Source organism: Aegilops tauschii, chromosome 4, assembly GCF_002575655.3.
Source record: "Aegilops tauschii subsp. strangulata cultivar AL8/78 chromosome 4, Aet v6.0, whole genome shotgun sequence".
NCBI classification, from domain to species: Eukaryota; Viridiplantae; Streptophyta; class Magnoliopsida; order Poales; family Poaceae; genus Aegilops; species Aegilops tauschii.
The window spans coordinates 401,902,765-401,923,531 of NC_053038.3; the positions used below are offsets into that span (position 1 = coordinate 401,902,765).

The 20,767-nt window shown below is 43.8% G+C and overlaps 1 protein-coding gene across 1 annotated transcript; it reads right to left on the reverse strand.

Moving 5' to 3' along the window:
* Positions 1-10,180: 10,180 nt before the first annotated feature.
* LOC109774027 (F-box protein At5g49610) lies at positions 10,181-11,867 on the reverse strand. Its single transcript, XM_020332748.3, has 2 exons — positions 11,746-11,867; positions 10,181-11,648 (listed from the first exon to the last, which is right to left on the reverse strand). Exon 2 carries the CDS (start codon positions 11,597-11,599, stop codon positions 10,442-10,444), a length of 1,158 nt encoding a protein of 385 aa, XP_020188337.1. The 5' UTR covers positions 11,600-11,648; positions 11,746-11,867; the 3' UTR covers positions 10,181-10,441.
* Positions 11,868-20,767: the final 8,900 nt, after the last annotated feature.

The window sequence follows — 20,767 nt, forward strand, 5'->3', positions numbered from 1 at the left end:
AAGCTCGACTTGTTGCGAAAGGTTTTCGACAAGTTCAAGGGATTGACTACGATGAGACTTTCTCACCCGTAGCGATGCTTAAGTCTGTCTGAATCATGTTAGCAATTGCCGCATTTTATGATTATGAAATTTATGTCAAAACTGCATTCCTGAATGGATTTCTGGAAGAAGAGTTGTATATGATGCAACCAGAAGGTTTTGTCTATCCAAAGGGAGCTAACAAAGTGTGCAAGCTCCAGCGATCCATTTATGGACTGGTGCAAGCCTCTCGGAGTTGGAATAAACGTTTTGATAGTGTGATCAAAGCATATGGTTTTATACAGACTTTTGGAGAAGCCTGTATTTACAAGAAAGTGAGTGGGAGCTCTGTAGCATTTCTGATATTATATGTGGGTGACATATTGCTGATTGGAAATAATATAGAATTTCTGGATAGCATAAAAGGATACTTGAATAAGAGTTTTTCAATGAAAGACCTCGGTGAAGCTGCTTACATATTACGCATCAAGATCTATAGAGATAGATCAAGACACTTGATAGGACTTTCACAAAGCACATACCTTGACAAAGTTTTGAAGAAGTTCAAAATGGATCAAGCAAAGAAAGGGTTCTTGCCTGTGTTATAAGGTGTGAAGTTGAGTCAGACTCAATGCACGACCACTGCAGAAGATAGAGAGAAAATGAAAGATGTTCCGTATGCTTCAGCCATAGGCTCTATCATGTATGCAATGCTGTGTACCAGACCTGATGTGTGTCTTGCTATTAGCCTAGCAGGGAGGTACCAAAGTAATCCAGGAGTGGATCACTGGACAGCGGTCAAGAACATCCTGAAATACCTGAAAAGGACTAAGGATATGTTTCTCGTTTATGGAGGTGACAAAGAGCTATTCGTAAATGGTTATGTCGATGCAAGCTTTGACACTGATCCGGACGATTCTAAATCGCAAAACGGATATGTGTTTACATTGAACGGTGGAGCTGTCAGTTGGTGCAGTTCTAAACAAAGCATCGTGGCGGGATCTATGTGTGAAGCGGAGTACATAGCTGCTTCGGAAGCAGCAAATGAAGGAGTCTGGATGAAGGAGTTCATATCCGATCTAGGTGTCATACCTAGTGCATCGGGTCCAATGAAAATCTTTTGTGACAATACTGGTGCAATTGCCTTGGCAAAGGAATCCAGATTTCACAAGAGGACCAAGCACATCAAGAGACTCTTCAATTCCATTCGGGACCAAGTCCAGGTGGGAGACATAGAGATTTGCAAGATACATACGGATCTGAATGTTGCAGACCCGTTGACTAAGCCTCTTCCACGAGCAAAACATGATCAGCACCAAAACTCCATGGGTGTTAGAATCATTACTGTGTAATCTAGATTATTGACTCTAGTGCAAGTGGGAGACTGAAGGAAATATGCCCTAGAGGCAATAATAAAGTTATTATTTATTTCCTCATATCATGATAAATGTTTATTATTCATGCTAGAATTGTATTAACCGGAAACATAATAATGTGTGAATACATAGACAAACATAGTGTCACTAGTATGCCTCTACTTGACTAGCTCGTTAATCGAAGATGGTTGAGTTTCCTAGCCATGGACATGAGTTGTCATTTGATTAACGGGATCACATCATTAGGAGAATGATGTGATTGACTTGACCCATTCCATTAGCTTAGCACTTGATCGTTTAGTATGTTGCTATTGCTTTCTTCATGACTTAAACATGTTCCTATGACTATGAGATTATGCAACTCCCGTTTACCGGAGGAACATTTCGTGTGCCACCAAACGTCACTACGTAACTGGGTGATTATAAAGGTGCTCTGCAGGTGTCTCCGAAGGTACTTGTTGAGTTGGCGTATTTCGAGATTAGGATTTGTCACTCCGAATGTCGGAGAGGTATCTCTGGGCCCTCTCGGTAATGCACATCACTATAAGCCTTGCAAGCAATGTGACTAATGAGTTAGTTGCGGGATGATGCGTTATGGAACGAGTAAAGAGACTTGCCAGTAACGAGATTGAACTAGGTATTGAGATACCGACGATCGAATCTCGGGCAAGTAACATACCGATGACAAAGGGAACAATGTATGTTGTTATGCGGTTTGACCGATAAAGATCTTCATAGAATATGTGGGAGCCAATATGAGCATCCAGGTTCCGCTATTGGTTATTGACCGGAGACGTGTCTCGGTCATGTCTACATAGTTCTCGAACCCGTAGGGTCCGCACGCTTAAAGTTTGGTGACGATCGGTATTATGAGTTTTTGTGTTTTGATGTACCGAAGGTAGTTCGGAGTCCCGGATATGATCACGGACATGACGAGGAGTCTCGAATTGGTCGAGACATAAAGATCGATATATTGGACGACTATGTTTGGACACCGGAAAGGATCCGGGAAGTTTCGGACATTTACCAGAGTACCGGGGGGTTACCGGAACCCCCCGGGGAGTTAATTGGGCCTCATGGGCCTTAGTGGGAGAAGAGGAGGGGCGGCCAGGGCAGCCGCGTGGCCCCTCCCCCTCTAGTCCGAATTGGACAAGGAGGGGGGCGGCGCCCCCCTTTTTCCTTCTCCTACTCTCTCCCTTCCTTCCCTCTCCTACTCCAACAAGGAAAAGGAGGAGTCCTACTCCCGGTGGGAGTAGGACTCTCCCCTTGCGCCTCCCCCTTGCTCCTTTATATACGGGGGCAGGGGCACCTCTAGACACAACAATTGTTCTCTTGATCTCTCCCAGCCGTGTGCGGTGCCCCCCTACACCATATTCCACCTCGGTCATACGTAGCGGTGCTTAGGCGAAGCCCTGTGTCGGTGCAACATCATCACCGTCATCACGCCGTCGTGCTGACGGAACTCTCCCGTGAAGCTCTGCTGGATTGGAGTTCGCGGGACGTCATCGAGCTGAACGTGTGCTGAATTCGGAGGTGTCGTACGTTCGGTACTTGGATCGGTTGGATCGTGAAGACGTACGACTACATCAACCGCGTTGTGCTAACGCTTCCGCTTTTGGTCTACGAGGGTATGTGGACAACACTCTCCCCTCTCGTTGCTATGCATCACCATGATCCGGCGTGTGCGTAGGAATTTTTTTGAAATTACTACGTTCCCCAACATGGCCGGCCTCCTCCTCCCTCCCTCCTTTATATACGGGGGGGGCACCCCATAGACACACAAGTTGATCTTTTAGCCGTGTGCAGTGCCCCCCTCCACAGAAACACACCTCGGTCATATCGTCGTAGTGCTTAGGCGAAGCCCTGCGCCGGTAACTTCATCATCACCGTCACCACGCCGTCATGCTGACGAAACTCTCCCTCGGCCTCAACTGGATCAAGAGCTTGAGGGACGTCACCGAGCTGAACGAGTGTAGATCGCGGAGGTGTCGTGCGTTCGGTACTTGGATCGGTTGGATCGTGAAGACGTTCGACTACATCAACCGCGTTACTAAACGCTTCCGCTTTCGGTCTACGAGGGTACGTGGACACACTCTCCCCGCTCGTTGCAGTGCTTCTCCTAGATAGATCTTGCGTGATCGTAGGCAATTTTTTTGAAATACTATGTTCCCCAACACTTTGCTTGATAATATTGTTCCACTAGGTGAATTTCTTGATGAACAAATTGCTAAAGTTAAAGAAATTGAGAATGCTGAAACCAATGAAATTACTGAAACTGATGACGCTGAAGATTATGATTCACCTATTGGACCTAGCACTCCTAGATATGAAGTGCCTAAGATACCTGAAGGATATGTTATGGAAGGATAAATAGCTAAGGATTTTCTTGCTTGTAAGGATAGGGATGATCTTAAGAAATTACTATGCAAGTTAAAAGAAAAATCTTTGAATGCTAGAATGAAATGTGATTCCACGTTTGCTACTTCACCTATCTTTACTACTGATAAGGATTATGAATTATTCTCTGTCGATCATGAGTTAATTACTTTGGTTGAATCTGATCCTTTCCATGGCTATGAAACTGAAACTGTAGTGACACATCTTACTAGGGGAGGAGTCCCACAAGGAAAGGGGGGGCTTCCCTACTTGGGCCCTTGTGGCCCAAGTTGCCTTCCACCTCCTAGCCTTTTAAGGCCCATTAATATTTAAATTAAATATAAAATGTTCTAATCATTTTCAAAGCATTATATACATAATTTAACATCCTCGAAAACATTTCCCACCTATATATAATTAATCGATAATACCCGGTATTACCCGATATTCACTGAAACCCTTCCCGCGACTCCGAAACGCTTCCAGAACCTCTCAGAACTATTTCGGATATTGATAAAATAATTCCACAAATATATTCTCATCACTCCCGTTCTACTAACACTCAGCAAATCGTGATTACCTTAAGCTTGTGATCCCGTAGGTTCGGTAAATCAAAGACCTGAACGAAACCCCTTCGTTCAATGACCGATAGCGGAGCATGGACATCCATATCGGTCCCTATGATTACACGAATGATATTCGAGTGAACCTTTGGTTACCATGTGATGTTCCCTTTGCTTCGCGATACTTTACAAAACCCGGTGTGCATTGGTATCCTCCTAAGTCACCACCATGCTCACTAAACCATTGCTCCCGTTACCGATTTTGTTCTTCTTTCTCGTTGACGTGTTCCGGCATCCCCGTGAGGTAGTCACATGTGTCTGGCCAACGATGATTGATGCCGTCACACCGAGAGTGCCCTAAGAATATCTCTCCATCATCGGAGGAGCAAATCCCACTCTCGAGCTATCCGGTGCCCTGAAAAGTTGTCGTTATGATCACCTTGTTAGAGATGGCGTTTGAACAAATCCAAAGCCCACCGTCTGGTAGGAAGTGATCGAGACACTCTCATGGTCTGAGGAACTAAAACACATGCTAACACTTCATGTTATAACAAATGATTTCTGACGATATAATCACAAAGTATAACCGACAAGTATTGGGTCGATTCAATATGATCGTTCTTCTAACATCATACCCTCAATGTTGTTTTAGAACTATAGTTACACTTAACGATATCCTAAGATCCAAAAAAACGTGATCACCAACAACACTTGAACCAGTCTTAGAGGTGAGACCGAGAACCTATTGTTACCGTTTATCATTTCACACGTGCATATGAATTTTCCACTGAATCTCATATTCCAGGATCATATCAGTTATAGCATGAAATATAAACTCTTAACTATGAATAGAAAAATATAATAATACAATATTATTGCCTCTAGTGCATATTTCCAACACAGAGATGGTTGGTAACATTGACTGCATGCATCCAAGATGCAAGAATTGCCTTGCAGTGTGGCATCACCAATACAATGACATTTTAGTGATGATTGCCTCTGAGAACCTGTGGATTTTTTCATGATACAATGACATGCCTGGTTCTCACAATAGCATCTATGCTTTGTAGAGATCTTCTCTTTGGCGAGACAAACATTCTAAACTGTCCGAGTTGTTGCGAACTTGTGATTGTAACTTACACAAGTGTCTCTTCGGTTTTTCTATTTAAATCAATTTGTAAGAGTATGAGATTTTGTTATACTAGCTAGAAACATTTGAGTTACTATAGGACAATAAAAGATCTCCAGAGGAAATTGGTCAAAAAATTCATTTTTGATCCAACAACAATTGTTGTCACAAAAACATATAAAACCCCACCACAAATCTGGCGTCAGATTATTAGGCATGGCAAATAAAAAAATTATGGCAAATTGTGTGTCGCGAGCATATTTTTTATGGCAATCAAACATTAATTTGCCGTAAAAAATTGATTTGCCATGCTTAAAAATGCTCGCGACACATAATTTGCCATAAAAAAATATTCGGTTTGCCATGCTTAAAAATCCGACGTCAGTTTTTTAGGATTTCCGAACATATATCTTTGCTGTTTTATTAGAACTAAACATATCCTTGTTGGCTTCATCTATCTCAGCACACATGTTCACGAATTAGATAACAAAATTCCAACCACATGGCATATGTGGTACGCTATCACAAAAAGAATCTTAAAAACAAGAGAATAAAATTTCTTGGTTCAAATAAACCCTTAACCTCACAGGAAGGAGAATGTACCACTGTTTCGACTCTCAACGGACATCGTGTAAGCTACTCCCTCCGTCCCATAATATAAGAGCGTTTTTGACATTGATGTAGTGTCAAAAACGCTCTTATATTATGGGACGGGGGGAGTAGATGTCTTTGCATGTATTTTTGCATCGGCCAGCAAAATCGTCACAGAAAAAAAAACACATCGGCCGCAAGATCTTCATACATGTACCTTAACATCGGCTTTGATCTTTCTAATAAATGGACCCTCACAACCATTTATATCATTACAAATTGCAAAAAAATATTTATTTCTTAAGTTTTTTTCGAGAGTACGCCAAAGGCGTACCATATTTTTATAGACGAAAGAGAGTTAATTACAAGAAGCCCATCCCTGATGCGAACAATTCAGGATGGGAGACACACACCTACTCCAACTCCGTACACTCTAAGCTAACTCCTCACAAAATGTTGTAGACGTCCCACTCCAAGCCCTGCCGTATGACATGTCGTGATTTCATCAATCACTAGGTTGGGAATGAGGAGTGCCGGCTTCTGTTGGTCATGTCTGCTGAAGACCCTTGCGTTTCTTTGCTTCCAAAGTATCCAAGCCACCGCCGTCACCAGAGTGTCAAAGCCTCTTCTGTCTGCTCCCCTAAACTTCTTCCTTTCTCTCATCCACCAGTCTGAGAAGGTGTCATTTTGAGTTGTTCCTACAACATTGAGGCCTAGCAGGTTGAACACTCGATGCCACACCTCCTGTGCAAAGGTGCACTTGGCCAGTATGTGGTCAACATTGTCCTCCGCTTGTAAACACGTGAAGCATGGCGACGGTTGGTCCTGAAGACCGTGACGTGCTCGTCTGTCCGATGTCCACAATCTGTATTGTAACGCCAACCAAATAAACAGCTTGCACTTAAGCGTCGCCCGGCTTCTCCAAGTACATGCCGCCGTCGGGGATTTCTGCAGGCCCGAGCAAAGGTAGTCATAGATCGATTTGGCCGAGTAGCTCGCCGTATTCGTCGCCGGCCAACAGAACAGGTCCGGTTCATTCACATCTCTGTGCACCGAAGCAAGCGCGTGGCAAAGGTGCATGCACTGCACTGCAGTTGGGCAGTGAAGGAAGCAGTGACGTCACAGTCCTCGTACCACCTGTCCTCCGTGGGTGCTTCATGGTCCGTCCGACTGTTAATGATTCTCGTTGGCACCGTCTCCATCAAGCGCGGCGCGATATCTGACACGCCGAGTCCGCGTATCCACTTGTCTCTCCAGAACAGGACGTTGTCGCCCCTCCCAACCACAATCCTGACCATGATGTCGAATATTGCTCTTGCGTTGTAGTCGTCCGCCATAGGTAAACCTTGCCATGGTCTGCTGGGGTCAGTTCTCCTTAGCCACTCCCACCTCACTCTCAGGGCCAGAGCCTTTCATGTTCTTAAGCCCTAAGCCTCCAAACTATTTCGATCGGCAAACTTGGTCCCATGCCACGAGGCATTGCCCTCCATTGCTTTTCTCCTTCCCAGCCCAGAAAAACGACCTCATCCATTTATTCATCTCCTCGAACACCCAATCTAGCGCGTCCGTAATCATCAGGTGGTGCACTGGCCTAGCTGCGACAACGGACTGAACCAAAACGAGCCGACCGGTTCGCTGTATAAGTCCTCGTTGCCAGGCAGGGATCACTTTCCGGACTTGGTCCAGCATGGGCATCCATTCAGCCCGCGTTAAACTTCGGATTGCAAGCTGTAGGCCGAGGTATTTGCAAGGGAATTCGGCAAGTCCACAGTGCAGTAATCCGGCCACCCGCTCCTTGTCCTCCTGATCACCACGGATCAAGATCGCCGAAGATTTGCGGTAGTTAACTTTTAGCCCCGAGGCCTCCCCAAACACGTCCAACATCTCACAAACTACCGACATGTCTTGCTGCGAAGGTTTGACGAACAGCGCTACGTCATCCGCGTAAATCGATAATCTTTGCAGCGCCGATATTCTGGTATATGAGTTGAGCACGCCCACATCAGTGGCTTTGTTGATTAGCGCCGTTAGTGCATCCATGGCGATTACGAAGAGCATTGGCGAAATTGGGTCGCCTTGGCGCAGACCACAGGCGTGTAAGAAACTTCCTCCGGGAAAGCACCATTCTCATGAAGTACAAAGTTTTTGTGAGGAAAAAAAAGCATAATAAGAAGAAGGTTCAAATCCATTGAAGAAATATATTTTTATTGATCAACTGGTCCATCGGGGGAAACATGAAGACCAAAAGAATATTCAAGAGTTAAAAACACTAGCAGCACAGACGAGCTACGGCATGTGATTAACTCATCAAATCGAACTCACATTACAGACAAAAATCCCAAGAACAAAATTCAACCGTGCTTTCCTTCACAGCCATGAGATCAAAATCCTAAGCTTGACATCGTCCAGCACTGTGCTGGCAGAGTTGACCTCTAGCTTCCCTAATGCCAACTCCGTATTTTGACTCAACAACTCTAAAACACGCGCAATATACTACAGTAAAAGTCTCCATCATGGCCATAATTGCTATGTACTGTTTTCGTTGCCGGAATTTAGGGTATCAGCTGTAAGTAAATACTACTACCATAACTAATGTTCTTTTGGATATTGCAGTCAACATGCCTAAAATCTTTTCATATCAGAAACAAGTTCAATAAAAGCCATCATGGCCTGCAACCATCCAATATGATGCACAAGCCTTTCGAAATCATGTCCAGAACACATGCAATTCGTTCACAATTCATGCAATGGAAATTTTGCAATTTCCAACATACAGTGTACTGAAACATAATAGAGGATAACTGCACGGATTAAAAGGAACCCCTGTTGTCGTATTAAAAGAGAAAGAAGGAATCAACATCGTCCATGCACTCTACTGGAAGAGTTGGCCTCTAGCTTCCCTCATGCCAAATCCGTATTTCGACTCAATGACTTTAAAACAAGCGCAATATATTAAAAGGCACCATCATCATTTCCCAAAAAATGTGCTCAGATTTGAGTCCAAGGAGTTATAGGTTAAGATAACAACTTCATATTCTAGCGTATGAATACTAGTCATGGTAAGTAACACTGCCACAGTTTCACTCCACTGTAACTAGTAACTACATAAATGGTCTGAAGATGCATGGCATTATGTAAGCAACAATTTAAGTTCAACAGTTGGGCATCACTTCCAAATGTATAGGCGTATAGCGACCTTGCTCCAAATCCAGCACTAAGCTACTGATCATTGAACATAATATAATACTATGTTCTCAGCTGTAAGTAAATACTACCATAACTAATGTTCTTTTACCTATTGCAGTCAACATGCCTAAAATCTTTCATCGAGGGAAAAGCACATTAAAAAGGTTCAAATCCACTGGAGAAATATTTTTTCATCGATCAACTGATCCATGAGGGGGAACTTAAAGACAAAAATAATAATCAAGAGTTAACAACACTAGCAGCACAGAATACTAGTCCATATTCCAGTGCATGATAACTAGTCATGGTAAGTAACACTGCCACAGTTTCACTCCACAGTAACTAGTAACTTCATCAATGGTGTGAAGATGCATGGCATTTGTAAGCGACAATTTAAGTTCAACAGTTGGGCATCTCTTCCAAATGTATAGCGCCCTTTCTCCAAATCCAGCACTAAACTACTGTCATTGAACATGATATAAAACTATGTTCTCACTTCTCAGCTGTAAGTAAATATTACCATAATTATGTTCTTTTGCATATTGCAGGAAACAAGCCTAAAATCTTTTGATACAAGACAATTTTCATGCAAGCGTCAGCAAGATAACCCAGCAGACATAAATTCAGAAATGTGGAAGATGAATCACCAAACATGTAATCAAGAATGTGCATATCTGCTTTTCTCTGAGTGTAACAGTAACAGTAGACAAAAATTAGGAGCAGCTTATAGAACAATCTCCTCAACAATGGGACAAAAACAACATAGTAGCATCGGCTCCAGATCAAAATCGACAACCGAACTGCAACCACTAAAAAAAATACTTCAGAGCATAATGATGATACCCTAAATTCCAGCAATGAAAACAGTACATAGCAGTGGTATCCGTATCACAAACAAGTTCAATAACAACCATCATGACCTGCAGGCATATCGTCCGATATGATGCCCAAACCATTCGAAATCATGTTCCGAACACATGCAATTCGTTCACAATTCATGTAATGGAAATTTCCAACATACAGTGTACTTACTGAAACATAACAGGGGATAAGTGCACAGACACAAAGAAACACCTGCTGTCGTATTCAAAGAGAAAGAAGGAATCAATATCTGTGAACCTCTGTCACCGTAGTGCGAATCATGAAAAGGCTAACCAGTTTGAGTTTCATCAGCAGAGATTGCAGTATCCGAACCGGAACCATCAGGGAAACTCAAGCTCGGGGAACCATTGGCAGGTACCGTCATTCTGCTGCTTCCGAAGGAACTCAGGGAGGATGAGGCTCTCTTTGAGCACATGTGGAGTAATTCTGAGGCCCCGAGCAAAACAGTTGACAGATCCCTGAAGTTTATCCATCTTATCATAATGCGACAGCTTGCCCGGGCTTTCTAACACCAGCATATCCGATTCCAGCACCAGCACATCCCCCCCTTGATACAGGACAGCCGGATCATAAGCAGGTGTGAAGGACAGCTCAACCGGGTGCTTGACCCAGTTCATCTGCTCGTAGTCCTCCATGAACCAGATAACAGACTTCTGTGCAGATTGGTGGCAGCAGAACATGGCAAGCGTGCCGTCCATCTCAAACAGCTGCGCGTGGTGGCGCTCGCCCAGCATCGCCTCCGCGGGAGGAGGGATCCAGCTGAATGACTCAGCATCGGTGTCGAACACCAGAATGTTGCCCCCTTGGCTCCGTTGCGGCCGCCAGTGCAGCCTGCCGCGGAAGAGGACGGGCGGCGATGTGCTGGAGCTCTCCAGCCCTCTGGCCAGCCCGGCGGCCACGGCGGCCGACGACGCGAGCAGCTCGATGTCCCTGATCGCCTGCTGGGATCCCAGCGAGAGGACGTAGTAGGAGTACTCCCCGTCGAGGCCCTCGACCAGGTGGTACAGCACCCGGTACTCCCCAGAAGCGGCGTGCCTGTAGAACCCCACGAATTCCGGGCCATCACGAAACAGCAGCCGCAGGCGAGCACCTTGGCGCGTGGCGGGGTTGCAGACGAGGAAGGTCTCGCGGAAGCCGAGGAGGAGCAGGCCGTCGCAGGAGCCGTGGAGCGCGAGCGCGTCGGAGCCGATGGAGGGCACGCGGCCAGACACCGTAACCCGCATGACCGCCCGGCGCCTGTTGGTGCCGAGGTTGACGGCCTCGAGGCAGTGCTCGTCGTAAGCCAGGAGGAGGGGCTGCGCTGGCTGGCGGGAGTGGTGCTTGCGGATGAAGGCGGGGTCGGCGGCGAGGTCGCACCAGGCCTTGCAGGCGGCGCGGAAGCGGAGGAGGTGCTTGGGCGGCACGCAGGCGAGGATCTCCGGGATCAGCTCCTCGGGGAGGTCGCCGAAGGAACGTCGTTCGGTTTCCTTCGCCGCCATGGGAAGGGAGGAGGTGAGGTCGGAGGGGTTCGAGAACCTTGAGAAATGCCTGCGAATTCCCCAGATCCGAATGAGCGGGCGAGAAATTGCTGGAATCGCAGCGCGTGAGGACGCGATCGACTCAGGAACGACTGGTGCGAGCTCACCTGTTCCTCGATTTCCCTTGATCTCCCTCGATCTCGCCGCAGAAGAACTCGAGAACACCACCCTTTCGGCCGTTGGAAGACGACGAGGTCGACAACGCAAGAAAGGGAGGGGGGTGGAAACGCTGCGGTGCGGGAACCGGACATTCTAGAGCGTTCCTGGTTTTCTGGGCTTCCTTTTTATCTGGGCCTGGCCTAGGCGTAACCTGGGTCGAGCCGAATCTCCAAAAACAAAAAGTAAACTGGAACGAGCCTATGCTAACCAATCGCTGCCCTTAAATATCTACTGCTTTCTTGTTCTAAAAAAATATATCTACTGCTTTCTTTTACGGAAATGATAAATCCCGAACGTTCGGATTTTAAGAATGGCAGGCCGAACATTTTTCATGGCAACTTTAGTTCACGCGAGGTCGGCAAAGATGGCAATTTTTTGACAAAAAACACAAACTGGGACAAAGTTGCCATGTCTTAACAACTAAAGTTGTCACCTCGCGTCAACTAAAGTTGCCATGAAAAAACGTTCGGGATGACATGCTGAAAATCCGAACGTTCGGGATTTATCGAGGTCCTTCTTTTAATGTAGCTAATATCTATTTATACTTATATACTTAATTAAAAAGAACTATGAGCCTCTCCAAAAATTCCCCAATAACCACTTATTGGGACTCCCTAAAAATTCTTCCCCGATAATCAATATGACATACCGGAGTACCCACTTGTCAATCAGTAGGCAATGCGCGACGGTGCTTCGGCGGCTATTGCGGTGGTTCAACGAAGGTCCAGCAGAGGCGGCGACTGTCCAGTGGTGACGGTGGCGCTCCGACAGGTCAGGCGGGGGGTATGGCGATGCTCTGGGGGGGGTCCTATGGATGTCCGATGGTGGCGTTGGTGGTCCGACGGCGCTCCAACGATGGTGTGTGTTCATTTATGGCTGCGTGCTGATGTGGTGGTATTGGGGATTGGATTGGGGGAGGGCCAACCCCTCTCCATATAGGGGAAGATAAAAACTTTTGTGATCACCAATAATTTATTGTGAAAGAAGAGTTGTTGGAGCAATCTTCTTGAACCAACTCCCCTCATATCAAGATTTTATTGGGGAAAGGGGGGCTGTTGAAGATGCTCTAAGGTTCCATATTATATCAAGTTTCACCGCCTCCTCTTCGTCCATCCTGCCATCTAGACTCTCTCTCGGTGTTTTGTTTTTCGAGTTACAGAAGTATTCGAGAGTTACAGATTACTACAGACTGTTCTGTTTTTGACAGATTCTGTTTTCTATATGTGTTATTTGTTTTTTTGATGAATCTATGGATAGTATCGGGGGGTATGAACCATGGAAAAGTTGGAATATAGTAGATATTACACCAATATAAATAAAGAATGAGTTTACAACAGTACCAAAAGTGGCGATTTATTTTCTTACACTAACGGAGCTTATGAGATTTTCTGTTGAGTTTTGTGTTGTGAAGTTTTCAAGTTTTTGGTAAGGATTTGATGGACTATGAAATGAGTGGCAAGAGCCTAAGCTTGGGGATGCCCAAGGCACCCCAAGGTAATATTCAAGGACAACCAAGAGCCTAAGCTTGGGATGCCCCGGAAGGCATCCCTTTTTTGTCTTCGTCTATCGGTAACTTTACTTGTGGCTATATTTTTATTCACCACATGATATGTGTTTTACTTGGAGCGTCTTGTATAATTTGAGTCTTTACTTTTTAGTTTGCCACAATCATCCTTGTTGTACACACCTTTTGAGACGGACACGCATGAATCGTGATTTATTAGAATACTCTATGTGCTTCACTTATATCTTTTGAGCTAGGCAATTTTACTCTAGTGCTTCATTTATATCTTTTTAGAGCACGGCGGTGGATTTATTTTATAGAAATTGGTGAACTCTCATGCTTCACTTATATTATTTTGAGAGTCTCTAAACAGCATGGTAATTTGCTTTGGTTATAAATTTAGTCCTAATATGATAGACATGCAAGAGGGATATAATAAAAACTTTCATATAAAATGCATTGAATACTATGAGAAGTTTGATTCCTTATGATTGTTTTGAGATATAAAGATGGTGATATTGGAGTCATACTAGTGAGTAATCGTGGATTGTAGAAATACTTGTGTTAAAGTTTGTGATTCCCGTAGCATGCACGTATGGTGAACCGTTATGTGATGAAGTCGGAGCATGATTTATTTATTTATTGTCTTCCTTATGAGTGGCGGTCGGGGACGAGCAATGGTCTTTTCCTACCAATCTATCCCCCTAGGAGCATGCGTGTAGTACTTCGTTTGGATAATTTATAAATTTTTGCAATAAGTATGTGAGTTCTTTATGAATAATGTTGAATCCATGGATTATACGCACTCTCACCCTTCCACCATTGCTAGCCTCTCTAGTACCGTGCAACTTTCGCCAGTGCCATACACCCACCATATACCTTCCTCAAAACAACCACCATACCTACCTATTATGGCATTTCCATAGTCATTCCGAGATATATTTCCATGCAACTTTCCACCGTTCCGTTTATTATGACACGCTTCATCATTGTCATATTGCTTTACATGATCATGTACTTGACATCATATTTGTGGCAAAGCCACCTTTCATAATTCTTTCATACATGTCACTCTTGATTCATTGCACATCTCGGTACACCGCCGGAGGCATTCATATAGAGTCATATTTTGTTCTAAGTATCGAGATGTAATTCTTGAGTTGTAAGTAAATAAAAGTGTGATGATCTTCACTATTATAGCATTGTCCCATGTGAGGAAAGGATGATGAAGACTATGATTCCCCCACAAGTCGGGATGAGACTCCGGACGAAAAATAAAAAATGAGAGAAAAGAGAGAAGGGGCAATGTTACTGTCCTTTTACCACACTTGTGCTTCAAAGTAGCACCATGATCTTCATGATAGAGAGTCTCCTATGTTGTCACTTTCATATATTAGTGGGAATATTTTATTATAGAACTTGGCTTGTATATTCCAATGATGGGCTTCCTCAAATTGCCCTAGGTCTTCGTGAGCAAGCGAGTTGGATGCACACCCACTTAGTTTCTTTTTGAGCTTTCATAAACTGTAGCTCTGGAGCATCCGTTGCATGGCAATCCCTACTCACTCACATTGATATCTATTGATGGGCATCCTCATAGCCCGTTAATACGCCTAGTTGATGTGAGACTATCTCCTTCTTTTTGTCTTCTCCACAACCACCATATTCTATTCCACCTATAGTGCTATGTCCATGGCTCACGCTCATGTATTGCATGAAAGTTGAAAACGTTTGAGAACATCAAAAGTATGAAACAATTGCTTGCTTGTCATCGGGGTTGTGCATGATTTGAATATTTTGTATGATGAAGATGGAGCATAGCCAGACTATATGATTTTGTAGGGATAAGCTTTCTTTGGCCATGTTATTTTGAGAAGACATAATTGCCTTGTTAGTATGCTTGAAGTATTATTGTTTTTGTGTCAATATTAAACTTTTGTTTTGAAACTTATGGATCTGAACATTCATGCCACAATAAAGAAAATTACATGGATAAATATGTTAGGTAGCATTCCACATAAAAAATTCTGTTTTTATCATTTACCTACCCGAGGACGAGCAGGAATTAAGCTTGGGGATGCTTGATACGTCTCCAACGTATCTATAATTTTTTATTGTTCCATGCTATTATATTATCTATTTTGGATGTTTTATATGCATTTATATGCTATTTTATATTATTTTTGGCACTAACTTATTAACCTAGAGCCCAGTGCCAGTTTCTGTTTTTTTTCCTTGTTTTTGAGCTTCGCAGAAAAGGAATACCAAACAGAGTCCAAACGGAATAAAACCTTCGCGATAATTTTTCTTGGACTAGAAGACACCCAGGAGACTTGGAGTGCAAGTCAAAAGAGCCACGAGGCGACCACAAGGGTGGAGGGCGCGCCTAGCGGGGGTAGGGCGCGCCCCCTACCTTTTGGGCCCCTTGATACGTCTCCAACATATCTACTTTTTCTCACGCTTTTCCTCTTGTTTTGGACTCTAATTTGCATGATTTGAATGAAACTAACCCCGGACTGACGCTGTTTTCAGCAGAACTACCATGGTGTTGTTATTGTGCAAAAATAAAAGTTCTCGGAATGGAACGAAACTTTGCGACGATTTTTTATATCAATAATAAGAATTTCTGAAGCCAAGATCTGCCGGAGAGGGGCACCTGGGTGGGCACAACCCACCAGGGCGCACCCCCCTCTCCTGGCGCGCCCAGGTGGGTTGTACCCACCTGGTGGCCCCGCAGACGATCCCCCTGACGCTATAAAATCACGTATTTCCAGGAAAAAAATCAGGGAGAAAGAATTATCGCGTTCCACGAGACGGAGCCGCCGCCAAGCTCTGTTCTTCCTCGGGAGGGCAGATCTGGAGTCCGTTTGGGGCTCCGGAGAGGGGGATCTTCGTTCTTCGTCATCACCAACCCATCTCCATCGCCAATTCCATGATGCTCCCCATCGGGAGTGAGTAGTTCCTTCGTAGGCTCGCTGGTCGGTGAGGAGTTGGATGAGATTCATCATGTAATTGAGTTAGTTTTGTTGGGGCCCGATCCCTAGTATCCACTATGTTCTTAGATTGATGTTTCTATGACTTTGCTATGCTTAATGCTTGTCACTTTGGGCCCGGGTGCCATGAACTCAGATCTGAACTGTTTATGAATTCATCATTATATCCATTTTTAGATCCGATCTTGCAAGTTATAGTCACCTACTACGTGTTATGATCCGACAACCCCGGAGTGACAACAACCGGGCCCACTCTCGGTGATGATCGTAGTTTGAGGAGTTCATGTATTCACTATGTGTTAATGATTTGTTCCGGTTCTCTATTAAAAGGAGGCCTTAATATCCCTTAGTTTCCAATATGGACCCCGCTGCCACGGGAGGGTAGGACAAAAGATGTCATGCAAGTTATTTTAATAAAGCACGTATGACTATTTACCGAATACATGCCTACATTATATCGATGAACTGGAGTTAGTGCCATATTGCCCTAGGTTATAACTGTCACATGATGAATATCATCCAACAAGTCACCAATCCAATGCCTACGAATTTATCTTATATTGTTCTTGCTAAGTTACTACTGCTATCGTTACTGTTACACTTGCTACAAAATTACTGCTATCACTGTTACTGTTACCGTTGCTGCTGCCACTATTATCAAAACTATCAAACTACTTTGCTACTGATCACTTTGCTGCAGATAATTAATCTCCAGGTGTGGTTGAATTGACAACTCAGCTGCTAATACCTTCAAATATTCTTTGGCTCCCCTTGTGTCGAATCTATAAATTTGGGTTGAATACTCTACCATCGAAAACTGTTGTGATCCCCTATACTTGTGGGTTATCAAGACCTTTTTCTGGCGCCATTGCCAGGGAGCATAGCTATATTTGTTGAGTCACTTGGGATTATTATCAATTTATCACTATGAAGAATCTGAAGGATCCAAAGACTAAGATATTTCCCTCAAAGACGAGGGGAGGTAAGGAACTGCCATCCAGTTCTGCTTTAGATTCACTTTCTGTTATGAGTAAACATGCAACACCACCACATGCTATCAATTCTAATATGTCGCAAGTTATTGATGATGCTACTTCTACTATGAATGATGCTTATGATGATGCTAGTACCTTGCTTGATAATGATGATGTGCCACTTGGTGAATTTCTTGATGAACAAATTGCTAGAGTAATACAACATGATGTTGTTGAATCTGATGATGAGCTTGAAACTGAAACTCTTGAAACACCTGCTAGGACTAGCCTTCCTAGATATGAATTGCCTAAGGTACCGGAAGGTTATGTTATGAATGAGGAGACAACTAGAGATATTCTTGCTTGTAAGGATAGAGATGGTCTAGAGAAATTACTATGCAATTATAAGGAAAAATCTTTGAATGCTAGAATGAAATGTGATCCTAAGTTTGGTACTTCACCTATCTTTATTGATGATAAGGATTATGAATTCTCTGTCGACCCAGAGTTAATTACTTTGGTTGAATCTGATCCTATCCATGGTTATGAAACTGAAACAGTTGTGGCACATCTTACTAAGTTGAATGATATAGCCACCCTTTTTACTCATGATGAGAAAACTCGCTATTACTTTATTCTCAAATTATTTCCTTTCTCATTAAAGGGTGATGCTAAAGCATGGTACAATACTCTTACTCCTGGTTGTGTACGTAGTCCCCAGGATATGATTATTACTTCTCTGAAAAATATTTTCCTGCTCATAAGAAACAAGCTGCCTTACAGGAAATATTTAACTTTGCGCAAATTAAAGAAGAGAGTCTCCCACAAGCTTGGGGGAGGCTTTGCCAGCTACTTAATGCTTTGCCTGATCATCATCTTAAGAAAAATGAAATACTTGATATCTTCTATAATGGACTAACCGATGCTTCTAGGGACTTCCTAGATAGTTGTGCTGGTTGTGTTTTCAGGGAACGAACTATTGCTCAAGCTGAATAATTATTGAATAACATATTGAAAAATTATGATGATTGGACTCTTCCTGAACCAACGGCTAAACCCACTCCAAAGAAGAGGGGTATATTATATCTCAGTCCTGAAGATATGCAAGAGGCAAAGAAATCTATGAAGGAAAAAGGTATTAAAGCTGAGGATGTTAAAATTTGACCTCCTATTGAAGAAATACATGGGCTTAATACACCACCAATGAAGGAAATATGCCCTAGAGGCAATAATAAAGTTGTTATTTATATTTCCTTATATCATGATAAATGTTTATTATTCATGCTAGAATTGTATTAACCGGAAACTTAGTACATGTGTGAATACATAGACAAACAAAGTGTCACGAGTATGCCTCTACTTGACTAGCTCGTTGAATCAAAGATGGATAAGTTTCCTAGCCATAGACATGAGTTGTCATTTGATTAACGGGATCACATCATTAGAGAATGATGTGATTTACTTGACCCATTCCGTTAGCTTAGCATTTGATCGTTTAGTATATTGCTATTGCTTTCTTCATGACTTATACATGTTCCTATGACTATGAGATTATGCAACTCCCAAATACCGGAGGAACACTTTGTGTGCTACCAAACGTCACAACGTAACTGGGTGATTATAAAGGTGCTCTACAGGTGTCTCCGATGGTACTTGTTGAGTTGGCATAGATCGAGATTAGGATTTGTCACTCCGATTGTCGGAGAGGTATCTCTGGGCCCTCTCGGTAATGCACATCACTATAAGCCTTGCAAGCAATGTGACTAATGAGTTAGTTGCGGGATGATGCATTACGGAACGAGTAAAGAGACTTGCCGGTAATGAGATTGAACTAGGTATTGAGATACCGACGATCGAATCTCGGGCAAATAACATACCGATGACAAAGGGAACAACGTATGTTGCTATGCGGTTTGACCAATAAAGATCTTCGTAGAATATGTGGGAACCAATATGAGCATCTAGGTTCTGCTATTGGTTATTGACCAGAGACGTGTCTCGGTCATGTGTACATAGTTCTCGAACCCGTAGGGTCCGCACGCTTAACGTTTGGTGACGATCAGTGTTATGAGTTTATGTGTTTCGATGTACCGAAGATAGTTCGGAGTCCCGGATGTGATCATGGACATGACGAGGAGTCTCGAAATGGTCGAGACATAAAGATTGATATATTGGATGACTATATTCGGACACCGGATGAGTTCCGGGGGTCACCGGATAATTATCGGAGTGCCGGGGGGTTATCGGAACCCGCGGGGGAACTAATGGGCCAACATGGGCCTTGTGAGAGAGAGAGGAGAGGCCATGGGTGATAACCCACAAGTATAGGGGATCGCAACAGTTCTCGAGGGTAGAGTGTTCAACCCAAATTTGTTGATTCGACACAAGGGGAGCCAAAGAATATTCTCAAGTATTAGCAATTGAGTTGTCAATTCAACCACACCTGGAAGACTTAATATCTGCAACAAAGTATTTAGTAGCAAAGTGGTATGGAAGTAACGGTAACGGTGGCAAAAGTAACAGTAGCAGTTTTGTAGTAACTGTAACAGTGGCAACGACAAAGTAACTAAGCAAAGATCAATATGTGAAAAGCTCGTAGGCATTGGATCGATGATGGATAACTATGTCGGATGCGATTCCTCATGCAACAGTTATAACATAGGGTGACACTGAACTAGCTCCAGTTCATCAATGTAGTGTAGGCATGTATTCCGAATATAGTCATACGTGCTTATGGAAAAGAACTTGCATGACATCTTTTGTGCTACCCTCCCGTGGCAGCGGGGTCCTATTGGAAACTAAGGGATATTAAGGCCTCCTTTTAATAGAGTACCGGACCAAAGCATTAACACTTAGTGAATACATGAACTCCTCGAACTACGGTCATCACCGGGAGTGGTCCCGATTATTGTCACTTCGGGGTTATCGGATCATAACACATAGTAGGTGACTAATGACTTGCAAGATAGGATCAAGAACTCACATATATTCATGAAAACATAATAGGTTCAGATCTGAAATCATGGCACTCGGGCCCTAGTGATAAGCATTAAGCATAGCAAAGTCATAGCAACATCAATCTCAGAACATAATGGATACTAGGGATCAAACCCTGACAAAACTAACTCGATTACATGATAAATCTCATCCAACCCATCACCGTCCAGCAAGCCTACGATGGAATTACTCAAGCACGGCGGTGAGCATCATGAAATTGGTGGTGGAGGATGGTTGATGATGACGACAGCGACGGATTCCCCTCTCCGGAGCCCCGAACGGACTCCAGATCAGCCCTCCCAAGAAAGTTTAGGGCTTGGCGGCTGCTCCGTATCGTAAAACGCGATGAATCCTTCTCTCTGATTTTTTCTCCCTGGACGTGAATATATAGAGTTGGAGTTGAGGTCGGTGGAGCACCAGGGGGCCCACGAGGCAGGGGGTGCGCCCAGGGGGGCAGGCGCGCCCCCCACCCTCATGGACAGGGTGTGGGCCCCCTGGTCTT

What these genes read in the sequence shown, in the direction of transcription:
- LOC109774027 (XM_020332748.3), bottom strand. Translation starts at nt 11,599, where the DNA reads ATGGCGGCGAAGGAAACCGAACGACGTTCCTTCGGCGACCTCCCCGAG.